This window comes from Grampus griseus, assembly GCF_964374135.1.
Source record: "Grampus griseus genome assembly, chromosome: 3".
NCBI classification, from domain to species: domain Eukaryota; kingdom Metazoa; phylum Chordata; class Mammalia; order Artiodactyla; family Delphinidae; genus Grampus; species Grampus griseus.
Window position 1 is genome coordinate 123,821,713 of NC_139019.1, and position 27,668 is coordinate 123,849,380.

General features: G+C 37.4%; 1 protein-coding gene across 1 annotated transcript in view; it reads left to right on the forward strand.

Annotated features, from left to right (window-relative positions):
- The window catches only part of SPINK5 (serine peptidase inhibitor Kazal type 5), a gene marked incomplete at its 5' end in the record, with an annotated part of 69,330 nt that overhangs the window by 19,392 nt on the left and 22,270 nt on the right, over window positions 1-27,668 (forward strand). Inside the window, 12 exons of the mRNA XM_082650338.1 lie at window positions 116-243; window positions 1,984-2,050; window positions 5,544-5,671; window positions 7,082-7,163; window positions 9,291-9,418; window positions 10,894-10,986; window positions 12,652-12,733; window positions 13,080-13,207; window positions 16,179-16,227; window positions 24,005-24,132; window positions 24,783-24,843; window positions 27,171-27,298. Coding sequence (XP_082506464.1) covers window positions 116-243; window positions 1,984-2,050; window positions 5,544-5,671; window positions 7,082-7,163; window positions 9,291-9,418; window positions 10,894-10,986; window positions 12,652-12,733; window positions 13,080-13,207; window positions 16,179-16,227; window positions 24,005-24,132; window positions 24,783-24,843; window positions 27,171-27,298 — 1,202 coding nt within the window. The remainder of the gene's footprint in view (window positions 1-115; window positions 244-1,983; window positions 2,051-5,543; window positions 5,672-7,081; window positions 7,164-9,290; window positions 9,419-10,893; window positions 10,987-12,651; window positions 12,734-13,079; window positions 13,208-16,178; window positions 16,228-24,004; window positions 24,133-24,782; window positions 24,844-27,170; window positions 27,299-27,668) is intronic.

The following is a 27,668-nucleotide window of genomic DNA, read 5'->3' on the forward strand; positions in this document are numbered from 1 at the left end:
AGGTAGCTAGTGTGCACTAGGCAGAGGGGCACTGGGCTCTATAAAATTTCTGAAAATGGTGTTGTAAGCATACCATCCGGATGGTAAATGTGAAGTTTCTTTCCCTGTTCTTCAGGATATATGTAGTGATTTTCGGCCTTATGTGAAGGATGGAAGACTTGGATGCACAAGGGAAAATGAACCAGTTCTTGGTCTTGATGGAAGGACACATGTCAATAAGTGTGTGATGTGTGCTGAGCTATTGTAAGTATCATCACCCCCAAGCTGGCCAACAGGTGGACCTGATGAGAATGTACTTGGTTGCTATCCTGAGAACCACTCCACAGAGAGATAAAGTCCTTTTCCTCAAGCATGTTATCCTTTGTCTTTATAAGGTGAAATGGGCCTTGCTCCCAGAGTGGCTTCTTCTCTTTTTAATTCATATTATCTGATAAAGTTTCTTTTCTTTTTTTTTTTTTTTTTTTTTTTGCGGTACGCGGGCCTCTCACTGTAGATAGGGCTTCCCTGGTGGCGCAGTGGTTGAAAGTCCGCCTGCCGATGCGGGGGACATGGGTTCTGCCCCAGTCCGGGAAGATCCCACGTGCCGCGGAGTGGCTGGGCCCGTGAGCCATGGCCGCTGAGCCTGCGCATCCGGAGCCTATGCATCTGGAGCCTGTGCTCTGCAACGGGAGAGGCCACAACAGTGAGAGGCCTGCGTACCGCAAAAAAAAAGAAAAGAAAAGAAAAAAAAGGAGTAGATAAAGCGGTTATGCTAGTTATTTAATTTATTTAATTATAATGACTTGAAAATGCACAGTGTTTTATAAGGCATAATATTTCAAAATTTAAAAGGTGCTCTCTTGTGAAATAATCTAAGTCAGTCATTTGACATGTACTGCTTCATTCAGGCATGTATAGATACTCTCACTGAAGATGACAGTCTAATTTAAAATAATGTCATGTGGCTGGATTTATTAGTTGTATAAAAGGTGGGACTTTATGAAAGGGAAGAACTGTTGGGTTAATCTTTCTCTCAGTGCCTGACACTGCTCTGAGCACTGAGACACAGATATGAGTAAGATCCACAGAGTCTTTAATATTCTGACTGTTAAAGCATAGATTCTCTAATCCGTTTGTCAGCAAGCCTTAAAGTGCTCTATTTATATCACTGGATTTTTAAAATCAGGAGAGAGAAAGATTTAACAGATTAAAGGACTTCACATCTGTCTTTGAAAATTATAGTATGCTGTGTGGAATTCAAGGGCATGTCCTCTCAGGTTTAAAAATAGTTATTATAACTGGTTTCCAGACAGGAAATCATCCTCATTTCCACTTTCTTATTTAGGAGGCATGCACTTTTAGTGCTCAAACCTGCCCTAATTCTATGATTCTGTGTTTCTTTCCATGTGCTAGCTAAAAAAGAGAATCTGACCTCCCTGACTCCTGGTTGGTTTTTTCCTCTGTAGAACTAAGATAGTCTTGTCTATCTCCAAGTTGAACTGCAGTTAGATAATAGATCTGAAAGGACTTAGAAGCTCAGTTCAATGTAGCTTTTATTGACAAGGGTGCTTTTACATGAAGGCAAACAAGTACTTTACAAGGTTTAAAAAAGCTATACATAAGGGTGTGGATGACAACATGTACTTCAAATGCTTAGTTTGAAGTACATTGTTTTAGCATTGTTTTAAAGCTCTTGGTTCTTCCTGTTAGAGCAAGTTTTCCTGACAATCTTGTGTGTCATGTCAATCAAGGAGTCACACCCATCCAGTTTTACAGAACAAGGCTTCTAATTGATTGATTGTCAGTGAGTCAGTTTCACACCCATCCTTATCTTTGGCAATTTTCTGGCTCAAACATTCAAGACAGGCAAAGCTTGTCTCATGTAAGTGGATGGGTTGAGCAAGTTGAGCAAAGGATATGGAAGATATCTGTGTCCAGCACAGAACTGGACACTGAAGATATGATAAAGTCATAAACCGACCAACTATTTTCCTTTCTTAACAGCTTAAAAGAAGCTGAAGAAAATGCCAAGCGAGAAGGTGAAACCAGAATTCGACGAACTGCTGAAAAGGTAAATTTCTCATCAACACAATTTGGTTCTTGTGGACATAAATATTAACAATTTATACTTGAACCTTTAAGGTAATTCAATCATGTCATTGTTCTTCATTATTACATTGAACTTTTCTCCTTAATTTTAAAGTTTCCCAAGTTGAATTCCTAGTATAGTATTCCTAGTATAATATTCCTAAGTATATTAATCACTAGATTCAAAGTTAAAATAGCATTTCCCACCTAAAGCTCAAAATACTCTGCTTGCTTAAAAAAAACAAGAGAAGACAAAGTTTATGCAAATTAAATTCTGCTTAGTTTCCACCAGACTTCTCTTTGACTTAGTGTAAATTACTTTTGCTTTGAATAAATTAGTTAAAAAAGCAACTTAATATAAATTTGACAGGACTAACTTGAAAATAATTCCAGAATCTTTTAAACAGTATATCCACTGGTGTATTTTATGTATATTCCCACTGATGCAAATTAGTTATTCATTTTTCCATTATGGTTATTATGTTCAGAGAGGCATGCAATTATAAAGGTCATGCTTCTGATTAAACAAAAACCTCAAATAATTATTGATATTGTTTTTAAAATAACCTTAAAATTAAGGTTTTTCAAATTATTCGATGATTTAGTTTTTCAATCTAGTATAAAAAATTATTTCTTTCGTTAATTGAATATGCATTGTAGATAACACAGCCTGGATTTCTTAAATCACCAAGGTTATTAAACCCTACTTTCAATGAAAGTGATAGCAGCTACTTTGGTAATGAGTAGTCTTTTGTTGAAAAGTCAGAACACCTGAGTTTTAGTCCTTCTCTGGGTGTGTGAAACTGAGCAACTCATCTCTTCTGTCCAGGTCTCAATTTTCATTATTAGTAAAATAAGGAGGTTGGGTAAATGATCTCAATTTTACCCTCCTGTTGGATTCTGATTCTGTGTCCTGCACCCTTTGGTGCTAATAAAAAGATACTATTTTTGTGGATTGTAGGGCATATGTTTTCCTAAGGGGAGACACAGGTGCAATTTTTGGTATTTAAGAGCTGAACTTCCACTTCATAATGCCATTCAATGAAACAAATGTCCCACCCTAAATAGGGCATTCAGAATTTAAATTAAGAAACACAGAGCATTCATAATTATCCATAATGTGTTCAACACTCACTGAGATTTGAAAAGCAATTTTGTTGTGGTGGTTGTTAAATTTCAGTATAACACTTTGGGTCATCTCGTGATATTCAACATTTTATTACTTCATAAACAGGGAGTTTCTTTTCCCTTGTCTTTCATCATGCCTCAGCTACTTTTCCTTCTTTTTGTCTGTGGCTGGGATCATTGTTTTGGTGGGGTCATTGGACATGATTATGTTGAACAGGACTGCATTATTGTGATGGCTCAATATTTGCCCCATAATTAACCTGTCAGTGGGTTGATCACACAGCAGCATTTCTTTAGAATCTCCTTGGATGAATCACAACTTATAAACTGAAATTATCATTGTTTCTTTTATGGGAACCATTGAGCATCAATTTTATTACCACACTGTGATTATCAGGTGACTGTCTTCTGCGTCTGTATTCCTAGATTGTTACAACCAGGAAGTTCGGAACACACCCATTACTCCTCTAAAGACAAATATCTCCTCATTAGATTCTCTTTTAAAGTGTCCTAATGAAGTGTGAGTTATATATTTTTTAAAATCAGAGAATACTAGATCTAGAAAAGGTCCTAAAGAGCAGCTATTCTGAAAACTGCCTTTGTGTTGGTAGTGAGACTGAAGTCTCAAAGGTGATGTGACTTTGCTATGGTCTCCCAGTGAGTTAGAGCCACAGTTTAATTTCCCTTCTGACTCCAAACCACACTCTTTTTTAAAATAAAATTTTTAATTGAAGTATAATTGATATGCAATATGTTAGTTTCAGGTGTACATCACACTGATTTTGTATATATATATATATATATATATATATATATATATATACATTTCAAAACAGTCACCATGATAAGTCTAGATACCATTTGTCACCATACAAAGTTCTTATAATATTATTGACTATATTCCCTTTGCTGTACATTACATCTCCATGACTTATTTATTTTATAATGGGAAGTCTGTACCTCTTAATCCCCTTCACCTATTTCCCCTACCCCACCCCACTCCCCTCCCCACTGGCAACCACCAGTTTGTTCTCTGTATCTATGAGTCTGTTTTATTTGTTCCTTTGTTTTGTTTTTTTAGATTCCACATATAAGGAAAGTCATACAGTAATTACCATTCTCTGTCTCACTTATTTCACTTAGCATAATACCCTTTACAACCCATCCATACTGTCACATGGAAAGATTTCATTCTTTTTCATGACTGAATAATATTCCATCCATCCATACATACACATTGTATATATGTATATATCACATCTTCTTTATCCATTCATCTACTGATGAACACTTAGGTTGTTCCACGTCTTGGCTATTGTAAATAATACGGCAGTGAATAAACCATACTCTTTATGCTCACGTTTTTTTAGCTGAAATGGGAAGATGAGGGTCATACAGTTGAAAAAGGCCACAGAGAAGGAAGCATTTTTATAGATTATATTATAGTAATATATGCTATCAAGTAGTGTTTTGGTATAGTGTTTTAAAGTTTATATATATATTTATCATATATAATTAAATATAACTTTTGTATACACACATACCCACACACACATATATATGGCCCTTATCAAATAGAATTTTCAAAACACAGAGAGAAACTTGAAAATACTGAATTCAAGCATCAATCAGGAAATTTGTGTGTATAAACCTCTTCTGAATTTTGGGAGGAAGTCACAACATTTTTAGGTTTTCTAAATAAAGATTAGTCTTGATGGTCTGCATTTCTAAGTAGGTAATGAAGGAAAATTAGGTTCACTCCTGAGGTTTCCACCTGCAGTGTTAGAAATGAACATTGATAAAGGTGGCAGAGTATATATAAAAATGGTCCACAGATCCACAGAGGAAACAAATAGAGTAAGCATAATGCTGTTGGATACCATCTTATTCCTTTTTCCTTGCAAACTAAGGAAAATTGTTCTTGACTTGTTCCATATTAAGTAGCTCTTAAGTATCTCATCTTACAGATTCCATATTCTGCTCATTGGCGACACTTTTATTTTGTCTTGGCTGCTGTGTTTTGTTATGTCTTTGTTGGAACCTCATGACAGATCTTTTATTTATTATCTTTTTCCATAGATTTGAAAGTGAACAAAAACTATCTGATTTTAGAAAGTATTTGCTCAGCCTTATTCTTTCCTAGGATCTTTTACCTTTTAATAAATACACGACATAGTATATACAGGTACCGAGTAATTTGACAATGTAATTACTATTTCTCATTAATACGTTGTGTGTGTTCACCAACACTTTCTAGATATGACATTCTTTGACTATAAATCCATGATGCACATTTTCTAGATTAAAGAATAGAAAAGTGCTAAATGTAATTACTTGTCTTTTTAAAGGATTTCTGCAAGGAATATGAAAACCAAGTGAGGAATGGAAGACTTTTTTGTACACGGGAGAGTGAGCCAGTCCGTGGCCCTGATGGCAGGATGCATGGCAACAAATGTGCCCTGTGTGCTGAAATTTTGTAAGTATAGATGTGGTTTCTTTGGAGTTACTCAAAAGGTGAAGTGGAGAGTGACTAAAATGATGAATAAGAACAATGTTCATGGGAATATTTGTTGTTGAGAATTTTTGAGCTGTTTTATGTCCTCTACAAATCATAATACCACCTAATAAGTAGGCTCTAATGCTATACATTTCTTTTTTAATACAAATGGATTCTAATTTCCAGTAGGATGACTGGATTACAAAATACTTGTTTACATTTTCTCCCATGACCTTTGTAGGCCTTTTTATGAGCTAGTCATAGTACAGAATGAGGGTTAAAAGCAGGCACTAGGACTTTGATTCTTTTCCTTCAGTAATTACCCCATTGTGGCAGAATAGATGGGATGCCCACAAAAAAATCTATGTTCATATGTGAACTGGATTAACTCTATCTTTTCATCTTGGACATCTGACCCTGGGGGAAGAGCAAATCCCACAACATATAAATTATGGCACTTATAAAGATGGCTCAGGAAAGGTCTCATCACATTTTTTTTTAGATCCTTGAACTCTATGAGCTCTTTCCTACACTTTCTGACTGCCAGTTCTTGTTTTGGCCAGCTAATGTCTCTTCTATGGACATTTCAAGATTTCAAGATTATCCTTCCTTGGATGAAATCTCCTAAAATCACTAATTAAATTCAATCTTTATAACACTTGATAATTTTATTTTATACTAGTCATCATAGTTGGTATTTGTATAATTATTTCTAGTACTATTTGTTGACTGTCACTCTTCTCTACTGGTCTGTAAGTTCTAAGAAGATAGGGTATGTGTTTATATTGTAAACTACTGAACTATATGCCCAGAGTGCTTTCCAATGCTTGCTGAAAAATAATTACTAACCAAATGTTGAATAAATAAGTGAATGAATGAATGTATGGACAAAGATCCCTGCTCTCAAGAAGCTTAAGGCTAATAGCAAAAATAATCCTTGGATGTACACACACACACACACACACACACACACACACACACACATACATTGCAAGACAGAATGAAAACTGTCCTATAAGAGAAGAATATACAAGTATGAAAACACACTGAAAGATGTAGAACTCATTTCCACTTTGAGGTATGGGATGTCTTCTTAAAGAAGGTAGAATTTAAGCTGGGGAGGTTTAAAAGGGAAGATGACAAAAAAAAAAAGAAAAAGATTGTTACAGTGGAAGGAAATGGCAAACTTAAAGGCAAAATGCAAGGGGTTCTTTGGGGAAATGGTGAAGATTTCAATTTCATAAGGGGCTTTAGGGTGGTTTGAAAATGTTTGTTCTAAAACTCAGGAACACTAAGCTGTTTTTTTCCACTTGCATCTAAATGACCATTTTGTAGCTTGAAGATTCAAAACATCTATATTCACTTCCTTATTTTTGTTTCTTACTCCAGCAAACAGCATTTTTCAGAAGAAAAAAATAAAGCAGATGAACACCTGAGAAAGGCTAAAGAAAAAGTTAAAAGAGAAACTGAGGTGAGGATTAGTTTGATCAATTCAGTTACGACTTTTGTAGGGTGTGCATGTGTGTACTTTACTCTAGAATGCATTTTCAATATTTATTTATTTTTCCTCCACTACTAATGGGTTTCTGGAGACTAATTTTTAGTTACTATTTTATAAGATTTAGAATACTTATGACATTACAATTTTCAGCTCTATTTGGAGGAAATTAAGGCACATTAATAAAAACAGTTCTACACTCCTGAATGAAGGTGATATATCAAGGCTTATCTGAATTCAAAGCTGATATACATTCTTCAAATGTGTGACAGTTGTTTTGGGGTTTTCATTTTGAAAGCAATAGCAATGTAAAATTTTAATATGATCCTTTTAAAGTCATACGACATTCTACTTTTAAAACACCTCTTAACTAGTCATCTCCCTTTTTTCCACTGCTGTCATCTTAGCACAGATACCTAATAGCTTTCTTTTGCATTGATACATTAGCATCCTGCCTGTTCTCTATACTTCTAGCCAACATCTTCCTCAATCTTCAAGATTCAATTATTCTTCCATGTTGTTTTCACAGAGTAGGAAATACTTCCATGAACCAATGGCATTATGAAAATCTAATGTTTACAGGTATTCTAGAGTGTATTTGGACCATTTCACTCCATTAAAGAGACCCTATTTAACTTATTCCTTAGAGTTATCCCACCTTCTATGAAGTGTAGTTCAGTTTCATAAAATAGCTCATTCCCGTAGTCCACCTTCTGCCTTCATGTAACTATATCTTAATTGCTAAGGCCTGTTTCAACTGCTTTCTTTCCTTCAGTCCTAGGTTACACAGTCCTTTTAATTTTAGCTGTTAAATGTCCCTCAACTATCCTATCTTTCACTTTCAATTTCTTCCTTCCTTTCTCTCTTCCTTTTCTTTTTCTCCCTTCCTTCCTCCCTCCCTCCCTCCTTCCCTCCCTCCCCCCTTTCTCCCTTCCTTCCTTCTTCCCTCCTTCCTTCCTTCCTTCCCTCCTCCCTCTTTCCCTCTCTCCCTCCCTCCCTTCCTTCCTTCTCTTCTATAGTTTCCCTAGCTTCAGTCTTTAGTCACTTAAACCCTCCACACATCCGACTGGATAATCTTTCTAAAACAAAGATTTGATTAGGTCCTTCTCTGCTATAAATATTGTTTTCCATTTCCTAAGAATAAAGTCCAAAGTCCTTTCAAAGTTTAGTAGTCTGATTTTGACTTTCTTCAAGGTCTCCTTTTAACGAGTTCCCAAACCTTCCTCTTTGTGTCCTGCTAATTCTTTAGCCACTATACTCCTGACTGTAATAGATTATCTCAAAATAACATATTCTTTTACGCCTGTGTCTTTGCATATCATAATTCCTCCTGGAGGACTTTTTTGCCACATTGTTCTCCTAGGCACATTCTAAAGATACAACTCAAATATAAGCTCTTCTCTGAACTTCCTTGGATCATTCTTTCCTATATGCTAGTGCATACTTAATTTAGACATGTGTCATATCCCTTAGCTTTTTATATTGCAATTCCTTATCCTTTTCACTTGACATAAAAGCGCTAAATCACATTCATATTTAATCCCTTTAACTTAATATATTTGTTGAACACTTAAATGGATGAATCTTAATTTATTTTTTAAATTATTTTTGGTTGCACTGGGTCTTCGTTGCTGCGCACAGGCTTTCTCTAGCTGCAGCGAGCCGGGGCCACTCTTCATTGCAGTGCACGGGCTTCTCATCGTGGTGGCTTCTCATGTTGTGGAGCACGGGCTCTAGGCGTGCAGGCTTCAGTAGTTGCAGCATGTGGGCTCAGTATCTGTGGCTCGTGGGCTCTAGAGCGCAGGCTCAGTAGTTGTGGCTCATGGGCTTAGCTGCTCCACGGCATGTGGGATCTTCCCGGACCGGGGCACGAACCCGTGTCCCCTGCATTGGCAGGCAGATTCTTAACCACTGCGCCACCAGGGAAGCCCCAAATGGATGAATCTTACAAGCAGAGAAATATCACAAAACTTTTGGACAATTATACATCCTAAATGTTTTATTTTTTTGTCCTTAATTCCTCTTTTCCAATATCTTTGATAAAGAGTATCTAAAGTTTATAGAGAACCATATCTAAACTGTCTTATTTTCTTTATTCAGAAACTCTGCAGTGAGTATCAGGATCATGCAATGAATGGAATCCCTTTCTGTACCAAAGAAAATTACCCTATTCGTGGCCCAGATGGGAAAATGCATGGCAACTTGTGTTCCATGTGTCAAGACTTCTAGTGAGTACAGAGTTTTAGAATGTCGAAGAGAAAAGGGAACCTACAGTAATCTAATAGAACTAGCTTGTTTCATAGATGGGCAAACTGGGAAGGGAGTTCAGGAAATTACATGGAGAATGTAAGTAATAGAGCTGGGAATAAGTACCTAGAGCATTTATGCCAAGATGTCTGTTAGCCCCGACACTCATTCTCTTAGCACTGGAACATCCTGACTTATGCAAATATCAAATTCTCCCTACTGCTGAAGCTTCATATTGTGAACCCGTTGTACAAGTTTATAGGCATCTCATCTTCCAGAGAGGCAAAGACCCAAAGTTAACACTTACTGCAGAAACTGATTATTGAAGTTGCCCATGAAACAACCATGAACTCTTATTAAATTACAGTAAATGTTACTTCATATAATGTGACATTTCTCAGTAAGTTATAACTGAGTTTGGTTTCAAAATTTGGGACTGTACTCAGTTTATCTGATTGAGTTCAGATTAAGTAGTTGACTACATTTAGAATCTTTGGTCTTTTGTAATTTGATTGACAACCAGGTATGGTTGAAATACCATCAGTTAACTGTACATACCATGCAATTCCATTGTACAAAGCAAATTTGGCTCATTTGGTTTATCAATGTATGGAAATTATTATTTTTCCACCCATCCTACATTTTCTTACAGATAACACAGCCATGAGTAAGCAATACAGGTAAACTGAATTAATAAAGCTACGGCATACACGACGTGGTAGACAGAACATAGACTTGAGAGGAGAAATTTGGGTTAGTTGTTGTCATATCCTGAGATTATAAGCAAAGCCCTCACCACCTCACCTTGTCTCTGTGAAACAAGGGGACCAGTCAATGTGCTTTATTAAGGCCACTTTCAGGCTCCAGGTGTAATGTCACCGCAGTACTAGTTGTTTTTTTTGTTTTTTTTTTTGCGGTACGCGGGCCTCTCACTGTTGGGGCCTCTCACTGTTGTGGCCTCTCCCATTGCGGAGCACAGGCTCCGGACGCGCAGGCTCAGTGGCCATGGCTCACGGGCCTAGCCACTCTGCAGCACGTGGGATCTTCCCAGACCGGGGCACGAACCCGCGTCCCCTGCATCAGCAGGCGGACCCCCAGCCACTGCGCCACCAGGGAAGCCCACGGTACTAGTTTTGATATCTCCTTGATGAACACTGATGATGTTCCTTTTCTGACCACAGCCAAAAAAGGTAATTTACAGAAAGCAAGTCTCCCAAATCCACAAGTAACGCTATCTTTATTTCAGTGTTATGCAGAAACTACGAAGAAGTTCTGGTATCTTATACTGGAGGCTGTTTTGTTGCTTCTCATTAGTATGTAGTGATAAAGGGGCAAAGTTGCTCCTTCTTCAGGAGGGAGGACAGATTAGCAATGCAGAAATGTGGAGAAACCATTGACTGTGTTTGGTCCTATGGATCTGTCCTGTTTTTGTTTTGTTTTGTTTTTTCTAATTCAGCCAAGCAAAAGCTGAAGAAAAGAAAAAGGCTGAAGCAAAAGCAAGAAGTAAAAGAGAACCTGGAAGAGTAGACTCATATGCAGTGAGTAGACTGTAATTTGAACACACTTCAAAGAGCCTAAAGGCTGGAATATTGCCCTGCAAAAATCCCCAGAAAACCTTAACCTTTCAATCTGGAGATGACATTGAGATGAATGATATGGGAGTGGATCAATTCTTGCTGCTTCAGAGACTAACTCTGTACAGTAAAAAGAACTTATTTGCAGTCTGAAAAAAAATGATTTCTAGTTCTAGTTTCATCATTTACAGACTATGCTAGCTTTTGCTTACCACTTTCCTGAGACACTTAGTGTATATTTTCTACATGTGAATTTTTGAAATTTCACATCTGAGTTGGGTTCAAAATACATTGTACACACACAGAAAACATAGTTTTTACCTTTGAAATATTACAATATTCATTTTCATGGCTTTATATAAGTTACCGTTAACTTCTTCTTTAGATGATGAAAGTCTCCTAATCTTCCCTCTAAGTTCTATTCTTTTTCTTATCCAACCATCCTCCCTAACACAGCTGGAGTAGTTTCAAAATATTAACTAGATCATAATACTGCTCTTCTTAAAATGCACAAATAACTCATTATCAACTAAAGGATGCATTTCAGTCTCCTTAACTCTCTTATTTGGCTCCTTACCGTCATTCAGAAATTCATGTTCTGCTATAGGCCATGTAGTTTCTGACATGTGCTTCTCAGCTTATTTTAGCAATCTAAAATGTGTATTTCTGAATCCATTTCTTAACCAGGAAAATCCTATTTACTCTTCAAAGTCTCACTCAAAGTATCCTAGTTCCCTGACATCTTCCCTGATTTCCACAATCAGATTTCATGGTCCCAACCTCTGAGTTCTCAGATTTTCTTGTACCTGTATGTTTGCACTTATTTTATTCTATTTAGATTATAGTGGAGTTTACTTATCTACCTCTTTTATTATACATCCTATTATGTCTTATTTGTTTCCATCTCTTAGCAAATCACGAGGGTTTTTTTTGTTCAATTGAATTTTATATTTGAGAGAAAACACAACTAAAATCCTGGGCTCAAAGATTAGTTTCTACCAATGTAGATGCTTCAAACTTCTGCTCTGAATGGGAATAAAACGTGTGTCCAAATTACCTTCTCTATCTTGGCAAAAGCCGTGCAGACCATACCTCAAGTTTATGACAAATGGAACACTCCCCTGCACCAAAGAGATTAACCCCACCAAGGGCCCAGATGGGAAAATGTATAACAACCCCTGCTCCATGTGTGCGACTATGCTGTGAGTAGAGCTGCTGCTGGGAAAATGAGGGAGGGTTTTGTCCTTTCTGCTTCATTTCTCTTTTTTTGGAGCTTTATTCTATTTTGTTTCTTAAATTGTGTTTGTTTCTTATCAATGGCATTTTTTTGTGATACATTTTTGCACAGTGTCATAATTGTCAAAGAATGATTCCTGCATATCAATCACTGGTTGAGTTCCCGTGAAAGTGTAAATGACATGAAACAAGGATCATACCCTTGCAGAGTGGGATATGAAATCATCTGAAAACACGACAGATCACTAGCAAACATATCAATATGCCAAACAGTACATCAGTTCATACATGGTTCATAATATATATAACTGTAATAACTGAATGATATTTGAGTATTTTAGATCACTTTCAATCTGGAGATTCTATGATTCTTACTCATCTCTTTTTAAATCACTCTTTTTTAGCCAAGCAGAAAAAAAAGAAAAGAAAAACAGGGAAGATGAATCAAAAAATAAAAGGCAATCTGAGAATACATCTTCCTTTGAGGTGAGGGGACCTTCTTCAACAAGTCAGAGGCATATGGACCTGGGATCCATAGATGGCGTTCAGGGAACCCATAAATTCCCTTAAACTGTATGAAACATTGATACAGTTTGTGGTTTGTGTATTTGTTTATATGTGTGCATGTACACATGTGCATATGTGACTATTTCTCGGTTGAGGGTCTGTAACTTTTATCATTTAAAAATATTCACGTCTTCAAAGTTAAGAACTATTCTAAAATTTGCTAAGTGCTGACCGCCATTTAAGAAAAATGTATAAACTTGAGCAGTTTTTGCAATCTGATCCAACCCGTGTTCAACACCTCAAACTTCCCTCCTTGATTTCACAGGAGTTGTGCAGGGAATACCGCAAATCCATGAAGAATGGACATCTTCTTTGCACTAGAGAGAACGACCCCATCCAGGGCCCAGATGGGAAGGAGCACGTCAACCTCTGCTTCATGTGTGAGGCTCTCTTGTGAGTAGAGCTTGGGGCTTCTGAGGCAGTGGGGACAGGGAACTGCTAAGGGCAGTTTTCCAACAATTATGAATAATGCGTTTTCCTCTTCAGTGTAAAACTTCAGTGTAGTTTTCCTCTTCTTTTTTTTTTAATTTTTTTTATTTTTTGCGGTACGCAGGCCTCTCACTGTTGTGGCCTCTCCCGTTGCAGAGCACAGGCTCTGGACGCGCAGGCTCAGCGGCCATGGCTCACGGGCCCAGCCGCTCCGCGGCATGTGGGGTCTTCCCGGACTGGGGCACGAACCCGTGTCCCCTGCATCGGCAGGCGGACTCTCAACCACTGCGCCACCAGGGAAGCCCAGTTTTCCTCTTCTTGTGTGTCACATTTAAATGAACTAAAAAACAAACACACAAAAAACTCCAAAACCAAGTGGAGAGCTTTCAGATGATAACTACTGTGATATAAAAAATGCAGAATAATTTCAGGACATTTCAGAAAGAACTCTGAATCCTTTTTTCAGAGAAGAGAATACTCTATGACAACCATACTAATTGCTTTTAGTTTTCTGAAGGATTATCAGCTGAAAGAGGAAATGCATGAGATTACATGTAATATATTGATATCATTATGGTGCATGGCAAATTTTAGGAATTTTTGTTTTGTGTTGGTTCATGATTTTTATTTCTACTCGTTCTGTGTGACCTCAAGGAACAGAATTAAAATTGATGAGAGATATAGGGAGACAGATTTGGGCACAACATGAAGATGAACTCTGCAATAGTTAGAGAAAGGCTGCTTCAGGAATGATGATTTTGTTGTATAGGAGTTGAATACCTCATTTACAGGGGACTAAAGTATGACTTTAGAATAGACAACATGGTATGTCCTCTCAAACCAGAGTCTGCTGTATTCCTTAAGTCTTTGTCCCAAGGGATACTCTATTTTCTAGATGCCCAGAATCTCTGAAAGGATTCAGTCATTCCGTCTTCCCTAGTGGAGAGCAATACAACCCAGCAGATTTGTCCCATAGTATAAGTGAGCCATGGAAGCATTAAAAAATCTGTTAGATGGAAGTCATGACGATGACCATATAATTATCATAACCAACATTTATTGGCATATAATCGGCATATACTTGGGTTTTGCTACCCAATCTCATTTAATCTTCACAACAACCGTATGAAATGGGTTCTGTATTATCCCAAGTTATAGATGGAAAAAAATTAAGGCCCAGAGAAGATGAGAATGATGGAAATTTCGGCCCAGGAAAAATGAAGAAAATGATAAGATTTCTCAATGTAGGGTGTAGACAGGGTATAATTATTTAGCAAAGCCATTATCAACTTCTGGTAGTAACATCTGCCTGTTACGCTCATCTCAGTCTTTTTCTTTACCTTAATCTTTCATAGATAAGGAAGTAAGTCTGCCACCTAGTGGTCATCTCTGCTGTTTCCTCTGACAAGTTTCCATTATGAAAAGAAAATGCTTCTTAAATTTTATAGTCAACTTAGACTCACAGTAAAGTTTGGATCAGTATCCATATAAAGAAGTATAAGAAACCCCACAATTTTGGAGCTATTTTAGTTTGTTCCATCAATATAAAAATTCCTTATCCAATTAAAATTTTATTGCCTCATATTTTATGGATATGTTAGCAAAGGCTATTGCCTTTCTTAAGAACCATACTTCCCTCCACAGTCATTTCTTAAACACTTTAATATCATATACAAATAGTGTTTTCAACTTTTAAAAAAGTTTTAAGTTGATCAATGAGCAGTTTTTACGTTGACTGTAACGTATGAAAACGTTTTAGCAAATTATTTTTGTTTCTACAACATGATTGAATTATCTGCATTATAGATCTAATTATGCTGCATACTGAGTATATTAAACTTAATTTCTAACACTGTTACTCATCCAAAATGGTTAATAGCTATTACTCTCATTTCATTTTCATCATGTGCCTGTTTTTTTGTTGTTTTTATTTATTTATTTTATTTATATAAATAAAAGTTATTTATTCATTTTTGGCTGTGTTGGGTCCTCACTGCTGCACACGGGCTTTCTCAAGTTGTGGTGAGCAGGGGGCCACTCTTCCTTGCGGTGCACGGGCTTCTCATTGCGGTGGTCTCTCTTGTTGCAGAACACGGGCTCTAGGAGCACGGGCTTCAGTAGTTGTGGCACGTGGGCTGAGTAGTTGTGGCTTGGGGGCTCTAGGGTGCAGGCTCAGTAGTTATGGCACACGGACTTTTAGTTGCTCTGCGGTATGTGGGATCTTTCCAGACCAGGGCTCGAACCCGTGTCCCCTGCATTGGCAGGCGGATTCCTAACCACTGCGCCATCAGGGAAGACCAATATGCCTGTTTTTGGAGTGTTCACTTTCAATAATGCTTACAATGCTGATGATGACAATCACTTTTATCAGTCACTTTATTATGTACCGGATACTAATTCTAACTGTTTTACATGTATCAACTTATTTAATGCTCACAACAGTCCTATGAGAGAAGTATTCTTATGACCTCTTCTATCCCTCCACTCCATTTCCCCATTTAAAGATGAGGAAAACACAGAGAGGTTAAGACACTTTTTGTGTTCCTTATTCTATTTGGCTGCAGAGTCTTTCTTCTTAACTTTCTTCTTAATCACCATGCTATACTGCCTCCCAGAAGCTAAATATCACCACTTTATAAAGAGTTCTGCACCTTTTGCAGATGTAAAAGAATCAGCAAATAAGAAAGTCCTATTCCAGGATATTTGCTGGGAAGCTAAATAGGTTTACTCATTAATTAAGGGGTTTTCCCTTGAACACCATTCTCTTGAGGTGTGGTAAATCATTCTAATTATTACCCAATAAAATTACACCTACTATGAGTGGATCTTTGGAGTTGCTTGAGAATAATCAAAGCAATGAATGATCAACCTGTGAATGTTAAGAATCTATACTACTGTATTAAGATTCTTCTCTCTTTTTTCCTGTTTCTTACAGTCAACAAGAAGAAAGAGCAAGAGCAAAGGCTAAAAGAGAAACTGCAAAGGTAATCTTCTCACAAATTCTTATATTATACCCTGACATTTTTTCTCTGCAATAACATTCTAGATATCTCATTAGCATAAATGTTTTCCTGTTTTTGGGGGGACAGAGAAAGATAAATATCATATGATATCGCTTACATGTGGAATCTTAAAAAATGGTACAAATGAACCTATGAAACAGAAATAGAGTCACAGATGTAGAAAACAATCTTATGGTTACCAAAGGGGAAATGGCGGTGGATAAATTGGGAGACTGGAATTGACATATACATAGTACTATATGTAAAACAGATAACTAATAAGAACCTACTATATAGCACAGGGAACTCTACTCAATACTCTGTAATGACCTATATGGGAATAGAATCAAAAAAGAGTGGATATAGGTATATGTATAACTGATTCACTTTGCTGTATAGCAGAAACTAACAAACATTGTAAGTCAACTATACTCCAATAAAAATTAATTTAAAAAATGAATAAATATAACCTTTAACCTGGAAAAAAAAGTCTTAAGTACAAGTTTCCTGAGTATCAATTTTATTTCATGATAATTCAAAATTTAAGGTTTAGTTCATAAAAAATGGAGTTTAACTTATTTGGCTTTTCTTAAGATTTCTGTTGTCAGGCACAGGTTATTACTATCAATTTTTACAATTTACTAATTTCAGGTTACATAATTCCTACCTCTTAGCTATTTTAAAGAGAGCACAACATCCCTATCATTCACATTAGTTCAATTTACAAAACAAAGAGCACACATATTTTCATATTTGATCTTTGTCAGCACCCAGCTATGGAGGAATACTAGTATTTTCACTTTCAATTATGACTATTAATTAAATCCTTTGACTTTCTAATTATTTTTAATCTACTTCACATTTCTATAATTTTACAATTTTATAAGTAGCAGAGCAAAGTCTGTCTTTACATAGATGTAGGATTACTCTCACATAGCCTTACACAAGGTTTACCTTTATTTATTCTGTTTCCTAACAACAGCCTCAAAAGTATAAGCCTAATAATTTGGGGGGGGAAAGTTGACAGTTTAAAATGTTGCCTTTAAACTGATTCATTTTCTCAGTAACTTTGTTACCTGGAACCATCTTTTTATTAGTAATTCAGAATTGAAAATTTGTTTTATCCATAATGTTTGATCAGTTTCTAAATCCTATTAGATTTTTCAAATGTTCTTAACACATTCCTCCTCCTCTCCACTCCCATTGTTACTCTTCTGTTTCAAATATGCATCCCCCATCCCTGGACTTTATCAAGTAACTCCCAGAAAGGTGTCAGTTTCTCCAGGCATCATACTTTCATATTTGTTCTCTCCCCCATATCTTTGTTTCAGATATGTCTTTCTTTCTTTTCTTTTAATAGATCCTTATTGGAGTATAATTGCTTCACAATACTGTGTTAGTTTCTGTTGTACAACAAAGTGAATCAGCCATATGCATACATATGTCCCCGTATTCCCTCCCTCTTGAACCTCCCTCCCATCCTCCCTATCCCACCCCTATAGGTTATCACAAAGCACTGAGCTGATCTCCCTGTGCTATGCGGCTGCTTCACACTAGCTAACTATTTTACATTTGGTAGTGTATATATTGTCAATGCTACTTTCACTTCGCACCAGCTTCCCCCTTCCACCCTGTGTCCTCAAGTCCATTCTCTATGTCTACATCTTTATTCCTGCCCTGCAACGAAGTTCATCAGTACCATTTTTTTTTTTTAGATTCCATATATATGCGTTAGCATCAGTATTTGTTTTTCTCTTTCTAACTTGCTTCACTTGTATGACAGACTCTAGGTCCCTCCACCTCACTACAAATAACTCAATTTCGTTTATTTTTATGGCTGAGTAATATTCCATTGTATATATGTGCCACATCTTCTTTATCCATTCATCTGTCAATGGACACTTAAGTTGCTTCCATGTCCTGGTTATTGTAAATAGTGCTGCAGTGAGCATTGTGGTAAATGTCTCTTTTTGAATTGTGGTTTTCTCAGGGTATATGCCCAATAGTGGGATTGCTGGGTCGTATGATAGTTCTATTTTTAGTTTTTTAAAGAAACTCCATACTGTTCTCCATAGTGGTTGTATTAATTTACATTCCCACCGGCAGTGCACAAGTGTTCCCTTTTCACCACACCCTTTCCAGCATTTACTGTTTCTAGATTTTTTGATAATGGCCATTCTGACTGGCCTGAGGTGATACCTCATTGTAGTTTTGATTTGCATTTCTCTAATAATTACTGATGTTGAGCATCTTTTCAGGTGCCTCTTGGCCGTCTGCATGTCTTCCTTGGTGAAATGTCTATGTCTTCCACCCAGTTTTTAACTGGATTGTTTGTTTTTTTGATATTGAGCTCCATGAGCTCTTTGTATATTTTGGAGATTAACCCTTTGTCTGTTGTTTCATTTGCAAATACTTTCTCCCATTCTGAGGGTTGTCTTTTTGTCTTGTTTATGGTTTCCTTTGCTGTGCAAATGCTTTTAAGTTTAATTAAGTCCCGTTTGTTTATTTTTGTTTTTATTTCCAATACTCTAGGAGGTTGGTCAAAAAAGATCTTGCTATGGTTTATGTTATAGAGTGTTTTTTCTGTTTTCCTCTAACAGTTTTATAGTGTCTGGTCTTACATTTAAGTCTTTAATCCATTTGGAGTTTATTTTTGTGTAGAGTTAGGTAGTGTTCTAATTTCATTCTTTTACATGTAGCTGTCCAGTTTTCCCAGCACCACTTATTGAAGAGGCTGTCTTTCCTCCATTGTATGTTCTTGCCTCCACTGTTGTAAATTAGGTGCCCATATGTGTGTGGGTTTATCTCTGGGCATTTTATCCTGTACCACTGATCTATATTTCTATTTTTGTGCCAGTACCATACTGTCTTTATTACTGTAGCTTTGTGGTATAATTTGAAGCCAGGGAGCCCGATTCCTCCAACTCTGCTTTTCTTAAGATTGCTTTGGCTATTCGGGTTCTTTTGTGTTTCCATACAAATTGTAAAATTTTTTGTTCTAATTCTGTGAAGAATGCCACTGGTAGTTTGATAGCGATTGCACTGAATCTGTAGATTGCTTTGGGTAGTATAGTCATTTTCACAATATTGATTCTTCCAATCCAAGACCATGGTATATTTCTCCATCTGTTTTTGTCATCTTTGATATTTTTCATTAGTGTTCTATAGTTTTCTGAGTACAAGTCTTTTGCCTCCTTAGTCAGGTTTATTACTAGATAAGTTTATTCCTTTTGTTGCAATGGTAAATGGGAGTGTTTCCTTAATTTCTCTTTCTGATTTTTCATTGTTGGTGTATAGAAATGCAAGAGATTTCTGTGCATTAATTTTGTATCCTGCAACCTTATCAGATTCATTGCTTAGTTCTAATAGTTTTCTGGTGGCATTTTTAGGATTCTCTATGTATAGTATCATGTCATCTGCAAACAATGACAGTTTTATTTGTATTCCTTGTATCAGTTTTATTTGTATTCCTTTTAGTTATTTTTTTCCCTCTGATTGCCATGGCTAGGACTTCCAAAACTATGTTGAATAAGAGTGGCGAGAGTGGACATCCTTGTCTTGTTGCTGATCTTAGTGGAAATGTTTTCAGTTTTTCACCATTGAGTATGATGCTTGCTGTGGCTTTGTCATATATGGCCTTTATTATGTTGAGATAGGTTCCCTCTATGCCCATTTTCTGGAGAGTTTTTATCATAAATGGGTGTTGAACTTTGTCAAAAGCTTTTTCTGCACCTATTGAGATGATCATATGGTTTTTATTCCTTAATTTGTTAATGTGCTGTACCACACTGATTGATTTGCATATACTGAAGAATCCTTGCATCCCTGGGATAAATCCCACTGGATCATGGTGTATGATACTTTTAATGTGCTGTTGGATTCTGTTTGCTAGTATTTTGTTGAGGACTTTTGCATCTATGTTCCTCAGTGATATTGGTCTATAGTTTTCTTTTTTTGTGATATCTTTTTCTGGTTTTGGTATCAGGGTGATGGTGGCTTCATAGAATGAATTTGGGAGTTTCTCCCCCTGCAATTTTTTGGAAGAGTTTGAGAAGGATGGGTGTTAGCTCTTCTCTAAATGTTTGATAGAATACACCTGTGAAGCCATCGGGTCCTGGACTTTTGTTTGTTGGAAGATTTTTAATTATGATTTCAATTTCATTACTGTTTATATTGATAGGTCTGTTCATATTTTCTAATTCTTCCTGGTTCAGTCTTGAAAATTGTACCTTTCCAAGAATTTGTCCATTTCTTCGTGGTTGTCCATTTTATTGTCATATAGTTGTTTGTAGTAGTCTCTTATAATCCTTTGTATTTCTGCAGTGTCATTTGTGATTTCTCCTTTTTCATTTCTAATTTTACTGATTTGCATCCTCTCCCTTTTTTGCTTGATGAGTCTAGCTAAGGGTTTACCAATTTTGTTATCTTCTCAAAGAACCAGCTTTTAGTTTTATTGATCTTTCCTATTGCTTTCTTCATTTCTATTTCATTTATTTCTGCTCTGATCTTTATGATTTCTTTTCTTCTACTGACTTTGGGTTGTCTTTGTTCTTCTTTCTCTAGTTGTTTTTTTTTTTTTCCGCACGGTACGCGGGCCTCTCACTGTTGTGGCCTCTCCCCTTGCGAAGCACAGGCTCCAGACGCGCAGGCTCAGCGGCCATGGCTCACGGGCCCAGCCACTCCGCAGCATGCGAGATCTTCCTGGACCGGGGCACAAACCCGTGTCCCCTGCATCAGCAGGCAGACCCTCAACCACTGCACCACCAGGGAAGCCCTCTCTAGTTGTTTTAAGTGTAGGTTTAGATTGTTTACTTAAGATTTTTCTTGTTTCTTGAGGTGAGATTGAATGCTATAAAATTCCCTCTTAGAACTGCTTTTCCTGCATCCCATAGGTTTTGCGTTGTCGTGTTTTCCTTGTCATTTGTTTCTGTGTATTTTTTAATTTCTTTGATTTCTTCAGTGATCTCTTGGTTATTTAGTAGCACACTGTTTAGCCTCCATGTATTTGTGGTTTTTACAGTTTTTTTCCTTTAATTGACTTCCAGTCTCATAGCGTTATAGTCAGAAAAAATGCTTGATACGATTTCAATTTTCTTAAATTTTCTGAGGCTTGATTTGTGACCTAAGATGTGATCTATCCTGGAGAATGTTGTATGTGCACTTGAAAAGAAAATGTACTCTGCCACTTTCGGGTGGAATGTTCTATAAATATCAATTAAATCTATCTAGTCTATTGTGTCATTTAAAGTTTGTGCTTCCCTATTTATTTTCTGTTTGGATGATCTGTCCATTGGTGTAAGTGGGGTGTTAAAGTCCCCTACTATTATCATGTCACTGTCGATTTCTCTTTTCATGGTTGTTAGCATTTGCCTTATGTATTAAGGTGCTCCTATATTGGGTGCATAAACATTTGTAACTGTTATATCTTCTTCTTGGATTGATCCTTTGATCGTTATGTAGTGTCCCTCCTTATCTCTTGGAACAGTCTTCATTTTAAAGTCTATTTTATCTGGTACAAGTATTGCTACTCCAGCTTTCTTTTGATTTCCATTTGCATGGAATATCTTTTTCCATCCCTTCACTTTCAGTCTGTATGTGTCCCTAGGTCTGAAGTGGTGTCTTGTAGGCAGCATATATATGGGTCTTGTTTTTGTAAACATTCAGCTAGTCTGTGTCTTTTGGTTGGGGCATTTAATCCATTTACATTCAAGGTTATTATCAATATGTATGTTCCTATTACCATATTCTTAATTGTTTTGGGTTTGTTTTTGTGGGTCTTTTTCTTCTCTTGTGTTTCCCACCTAGAGAAGTTTCTGTAGCATTTGTTGTAAAGCTGGTTTGGTGGTGCTGAATTCTCTTAGTTTTTGCTTGTCTGAAAAGCTTTTGATTTCTCCATCAAATCTGAATGAGATCCTTGCTGGGTAGAGTAATCTTGGTTGTAGGTTTTTCTCTTTCATCACTTTAAGTATATCCGGCCACTCCCTTCTGGCTTGCAGAGTTTATGCTGAAAAATCAGCTGATAACCTTCTGGGGATTCCTTTGTATGTTATATTTTGGTTTTCCCTTGCTGTTTTTAATATTTTTTCTTTGAATTTAGTTTCTGTTAGTTTGATTGATTAATATGTGCCTTGGTGTGTTTTTCCTAGGGTTTATCCTGTATGTATACTCTCAGTTTTTCCAGGAAGCTTCCCCTTCCAGGCCTGTTGAATCTCCTCACCTTGATCTTTCCTAGCTTTTATAGACTGTGATGTGCAACACATCATAAACATATATATTTTATATTGCTCTCCACCAATTTTATCAGCCTTCTTCTGCACCAATATTTAAGCACCCTCAAAAGAATGCTGATGGTAAATATTTACAGATCCACTATAGTGACATCACAATTCTGAGTCTATGATAGAAGCCTTTTATTTTTTTATTTTTTTAAATTAATTTATTTATTTATTTTGGGCTGCATTGGGTCTTCGTTGCTGCACACGGGCTTTCTCTAGTTGCAGTGGGGGGAGGCTACTCTTCATTGTGGTTCGCAGGCTTCTCACTGCAGTGGCTTCTCTTGTTGCAGAGCACGAGCTCTAGGTGTGCAGGCTTCAGTAGTCGTGGCAGGCGGGCTCAGTAGTTGTGGCGCACGAGCTTAGTTGCTCTGTGGTATGTGGCATCTTCCCAGTCCAGGGCTCGAACCTGTGTCCCCTGCATTGGCAGGTGGATTCTTAACCACTGCACCACCAGGGAAGCCCCGATAGAAGACTTTTAAATGCTTACTGACTTACTGCTACATGTAATCACTTTTCTTTTTACTTCTTACTCTGCATTACTTGTCTTCATAATAGACAAAAGTGTAGGGAGGATAGGAAACCACTCTGAGAACATATTTTCTTCATTTTCCAGGAACTCTGCAATGAATGTCTCTGCTTTTTCTAGCTTCTAGAGGACGTTCATGTTCCTTGGCTCCTGGACTGTTTCCATCATCTTCAAGGCCAACAACATTGCATCTCTAATTGTTCTTCTGTAGTCATATCTCCCTCTCACTCTCTCCCGTCTTACTCTTCCAGTTTTAAGGACTGACCCTTTTGATTTCATTGGGCATACTAGGATAATCCAGGATAATATCCCTATCTCTAGGTCCTTAACTTAAACACATCTGCAAAGTCCCCCCTGCCCTGCAATATATTCACAGGTCCTGGATATCAGGACTTGGACAAATTTGGGGGCAGGAGCTATTATTCTGCCAACCACAAATTGCTTTACGAAAGGGACAATAAATCATTCTTTTTTGTATCTCTCACAGTGCCTAGCCCAGAATAATATTCGGGTAAATTGAAGGTTTTATAATTAGATAAGTGACAGCAATCTCATATTCCAAACAGTGTGTGACCTAGGCCTCTGAACAGCATCTGGCTAATACTAACCTTCTGCATCGTCTTCTTGATGCATCCATTATGTTTGGGACATTATATCATAGTTTTCAGAGGGGTAACGTGGAGGAAGCTTTCAATATTTAGTTACCTGATTCTATTTTTTTGTGTGTGTGTGGTACACGGGCCTCTCACTGCTGTGGCCTCTCCCGTTGTGGAGCACAGGCTCCGGACGTGCAGACTCAGCGGCCATGGCTCATGGGCCCAGCCACTGCGCAGCATGTGGGATCTTCCCGGACTGGGGCACGAACCCATGTCCCCTGCATCGGCAGGTGGACTCCCAACCACTGCCCCAGCAGGGAAGCCCTAGTTACCTGATTCTTAAACCCTCCCTCACTTGGCAGGAGCTGTGCCGTGAATACCGTAACTATGTGAGGAACGGACGTCTTCCCTGCACCACAGAGAATGACCCCATCGAGGGCCCAGATGGGAAAATCCACGGCAACACCTGCTTCATGTGTGCAGCCTTCTTGTGAGTAGACCTGCAGTCACTGCTCCTGCTGAGTGTCGGAGAAGACAGGCCTGTGGTGGGCAAGAGAGATGATATTGAAGGTTTTTTCTAGGAGGCAGATGGCTATCTTTGCACTGAGTTTGGGGATTTACTCTTACAAAGCCATATACTCGGTGCATTTCTTTGTAGTGTTCTCAGTGTTCTGAAAGGTACCTGAATTGCCATTAAGGGAGGACCATGTGCTAAGAGGAAACTCCTCCAGAGTTAATGGCATATAAGGATTGGAATTTTTGTTCTCTGCGTACATACTGTCATGAATAATCCAAAGATGTAATCACTGGGTGCTAGCAAATTAAAAATTTGCTAATATTTAGTCATTTTTTAAGTATCCTAGTTGCTTTCTGAGGAGAAGGCCGATACCTTTGTTTTCCAAAATAAACAGAGTAGTGAAAATTTATTTACTGTCTGGCCATGGCATATGTGCCTTACTCTTTAAGCAATACTAAAAACAAGAAGAACAATATGGAGAGATGTACATTTACCTTTCTACTCCCAAGCTAAGTTGGTATAGGTGTACAAGTAATGGAATATATCTATCAAGAGAGATTCCCCTTTAGGATAATATGTGTTGGGTACTAGGAATGATTGTTCCCCCTGCCTTTCTCTTATAGCCAGCAAGAAGCAAAAGAAAAAGAAGCTGAATCCAAAAGACCTAAGAGAGGAGCTGAAAAGGTAGTTATCTTGGAAGCTTCATACCACAATGCGGTTTGCAGTTTCTCTTTAAAAATAACTCATGGAATCACTGAAGGCCTATGTGAGAGAACTCAAGGTTTAGTTAGTCCAGGGGTTGATAAAATTTTCTTAAAGGGCCAGACAGTAGATATTTTAGGTTGTGACCATTCAGTCTCTGTCACAACTACTCAACTCTGCTATTGTAGCTCTAGAACAGCCATGGATGATATGCAGATAAATGGGCATGGCTGTGTTCCAATGAAACTTTACTTACACAAAAAAGGTGGTAGGCCAGATTTTGCTCATGGGCCATAGTTTGCAAACCTCTGATTTACTCCATGCCCTATTTTTAAATGAAGATTTAAAATCCAGAAGGAGGAAGAACTTGCTTACAAAGGTAGTGAGACTATTGGTATCAGAATCTTCATACTGTTTCAAAGTTCTCACAGCTGCAAAACAGAAACAATTCAAACTTAGACTTCCTGACACCAAATCTAGCATTATTCCTAACACACTATGTAGCTTTGGATGAGCACATTTGGTCAAACCAGGTGTGTTCCTTGCTTTAACTTTAATTATCTCTGGTGTCAGCAGTTGGCAGAAAAATAGAAGAGCAACTTTCCCCAATAATATTTTCTTGGTTTCAAAATGAATGACTCCAGGTAGATTTTTCCAGGTTTGTGGATATTTCCTTGCCCCCATCAAAAAACTATTGATATTAAAAATAATCTATAATGAAGTATCACTTGGAATTCTGTATGATTGGTTTGTTTACAGTTATTTTCCCCACAATTGTGAGCCTGAATTTAAAAATAATATGAGCTCATATGCTTCCCTTTTCAACATCAATAAGAAAATATTCTTCAGTATCAGACGATTTCTGATTTCACATTAGCTACTATCCATAAACTATCCTCTCATATCATATTTCTTTTGCTAAATATGACCAGTTAGGGAATCAGGCAGTGAACCTTGAAGGAAAGCTAGGAAAAAACTCACTCTTGTCCTCACTGAGTTTTGACTTGAACTAAAAGATACAGAAAAAAACACAAGTTCAGTCTTACTTGCCACCAGTAATTAATTATATGATCTTAAGTGATTTGCTTATTCTATCTCAATTCCTCATAACTCTGAAGCTAAAATTTACTGAGTACTTCCTAGATGTCAGTCATTGTAGATATAGTAGATATACATTATTTCACATTATTCTCATAACAATTCAGCACATATATTGAATACTTAATAGATATTGGCCATTATTATTTTAACTGTGTGAAACAGATACTATCATTATTTCCATTTTATAGAAGAGGTAACTGAGGCACAGAGAGGCAAGACCCCCTCATCCAAGGTCTCTTGGTGACAGAATGGAATTCTAACTAATGATATTATATAGCTGTCAACATATTGGGCTTGTCTGGACATACCTGGAATATTATGTTGAAAGGGAAGAATTAAGAATGCAAAATGGTGCAAATGACTGAAACAGATTGGAACAGAAAGACTGAAGTATCTGGGGATGCTTTGCTCTTGGAAAAGCACATAGGGAGCTATGGAGAAGGACAAGAAAGCTTTCTCCAAATATATGAAGGACTTTCTGCGTGCAGGAAGGAAAATATACTCAATTTTTCTGAGAGAAGTAAAATATGTTGACTTTGCTTACTGGTTTGAAAGAACGTATTCATCCCATGCAGTGACATCTTAGAAAAATAAAACTCTAAGGATAAGGATCCTATAGGATTGATTAGAGATATTTTCCAAGATCCTCCCAAAGTAGCACTATGGCTAATCTGTGGGAATGATTTAAGAAATTGTGGAATGAACTATCTGGAGGGTAACGAACTCATCACTGCAGGTATTCCAGTGCAAATTAGACCACTTTTTGGCAGGCATGACATAAAGGGGATTGAGACGTAGTACAGATGGTTGCACCAGGTGAACTTCAAAGTTCTACCTAAACCTTAATTCTTTAAACTTCTATGCCATGTGCAGTGTTTTTATTGCATTATAATATAATAGAGAGGGACAATAAAATCTTGACTAAGGACTGTGACCAGTCTGCAGAGAACCCAGTTTATTAAGAGGTTCTTGCTTGTGTGTGACTGCAGGTTCAGTCTGGATTTGGAGGCTATATCTCAAGGACAAAGAAACAGAAACCTCTTTTTAAGTCCTGTGTGCTTACTAGGATTTGAACAAAACAGTTGCCAGAAAGAAACATTCATAGGTCATTTTCTTTTTTTTTTTTTTTCCAGGAAGCACTTAGTAGGGACCCAACAAAGTAATTTCCAAGAAAATACCCAAGCTCTTGCCTTTTCTCCTCCTTTTAGGATACATGCAGTGAATTTCGGCGCCTTCTGAAGAATGGAAGTCTTTTCTGCACTCGAGAAAATGATCCTGTGCGTGGCCCAGATGGCAAGACCCATGGCAACAAGTGCGCCATGTGCAAAGAAGTCCTGTGAGTGCACAGATGAAGCCCATGCTGTGGGTGGCAGAGCCGGGAGGCAAAGAGCTGGGAAGATAATATAGATTGTGTTTGTCCTTTCCTTACATGTAAAAATGACAAATGATGATCTCTAAAGCATTTTGGGGTGAATCTCTCTTTACAGAGGCTAAGATTCACAATTCTAGAAATAGGCAATAGGTGACTAAGTTATTACACTACATTCTCCATTAGTTCTGAGGTAGCACCTTACAATGATCACACCATCTTTCTTGGTAAAATCTTAAGCCCTTTGCTGTCAGGTGGATCTCTTTTCTGGATTATTTTGTAATCCCCATCGGGAAGAACATACACAGATTTTACTATCAGTCTAACGCCTCTACCT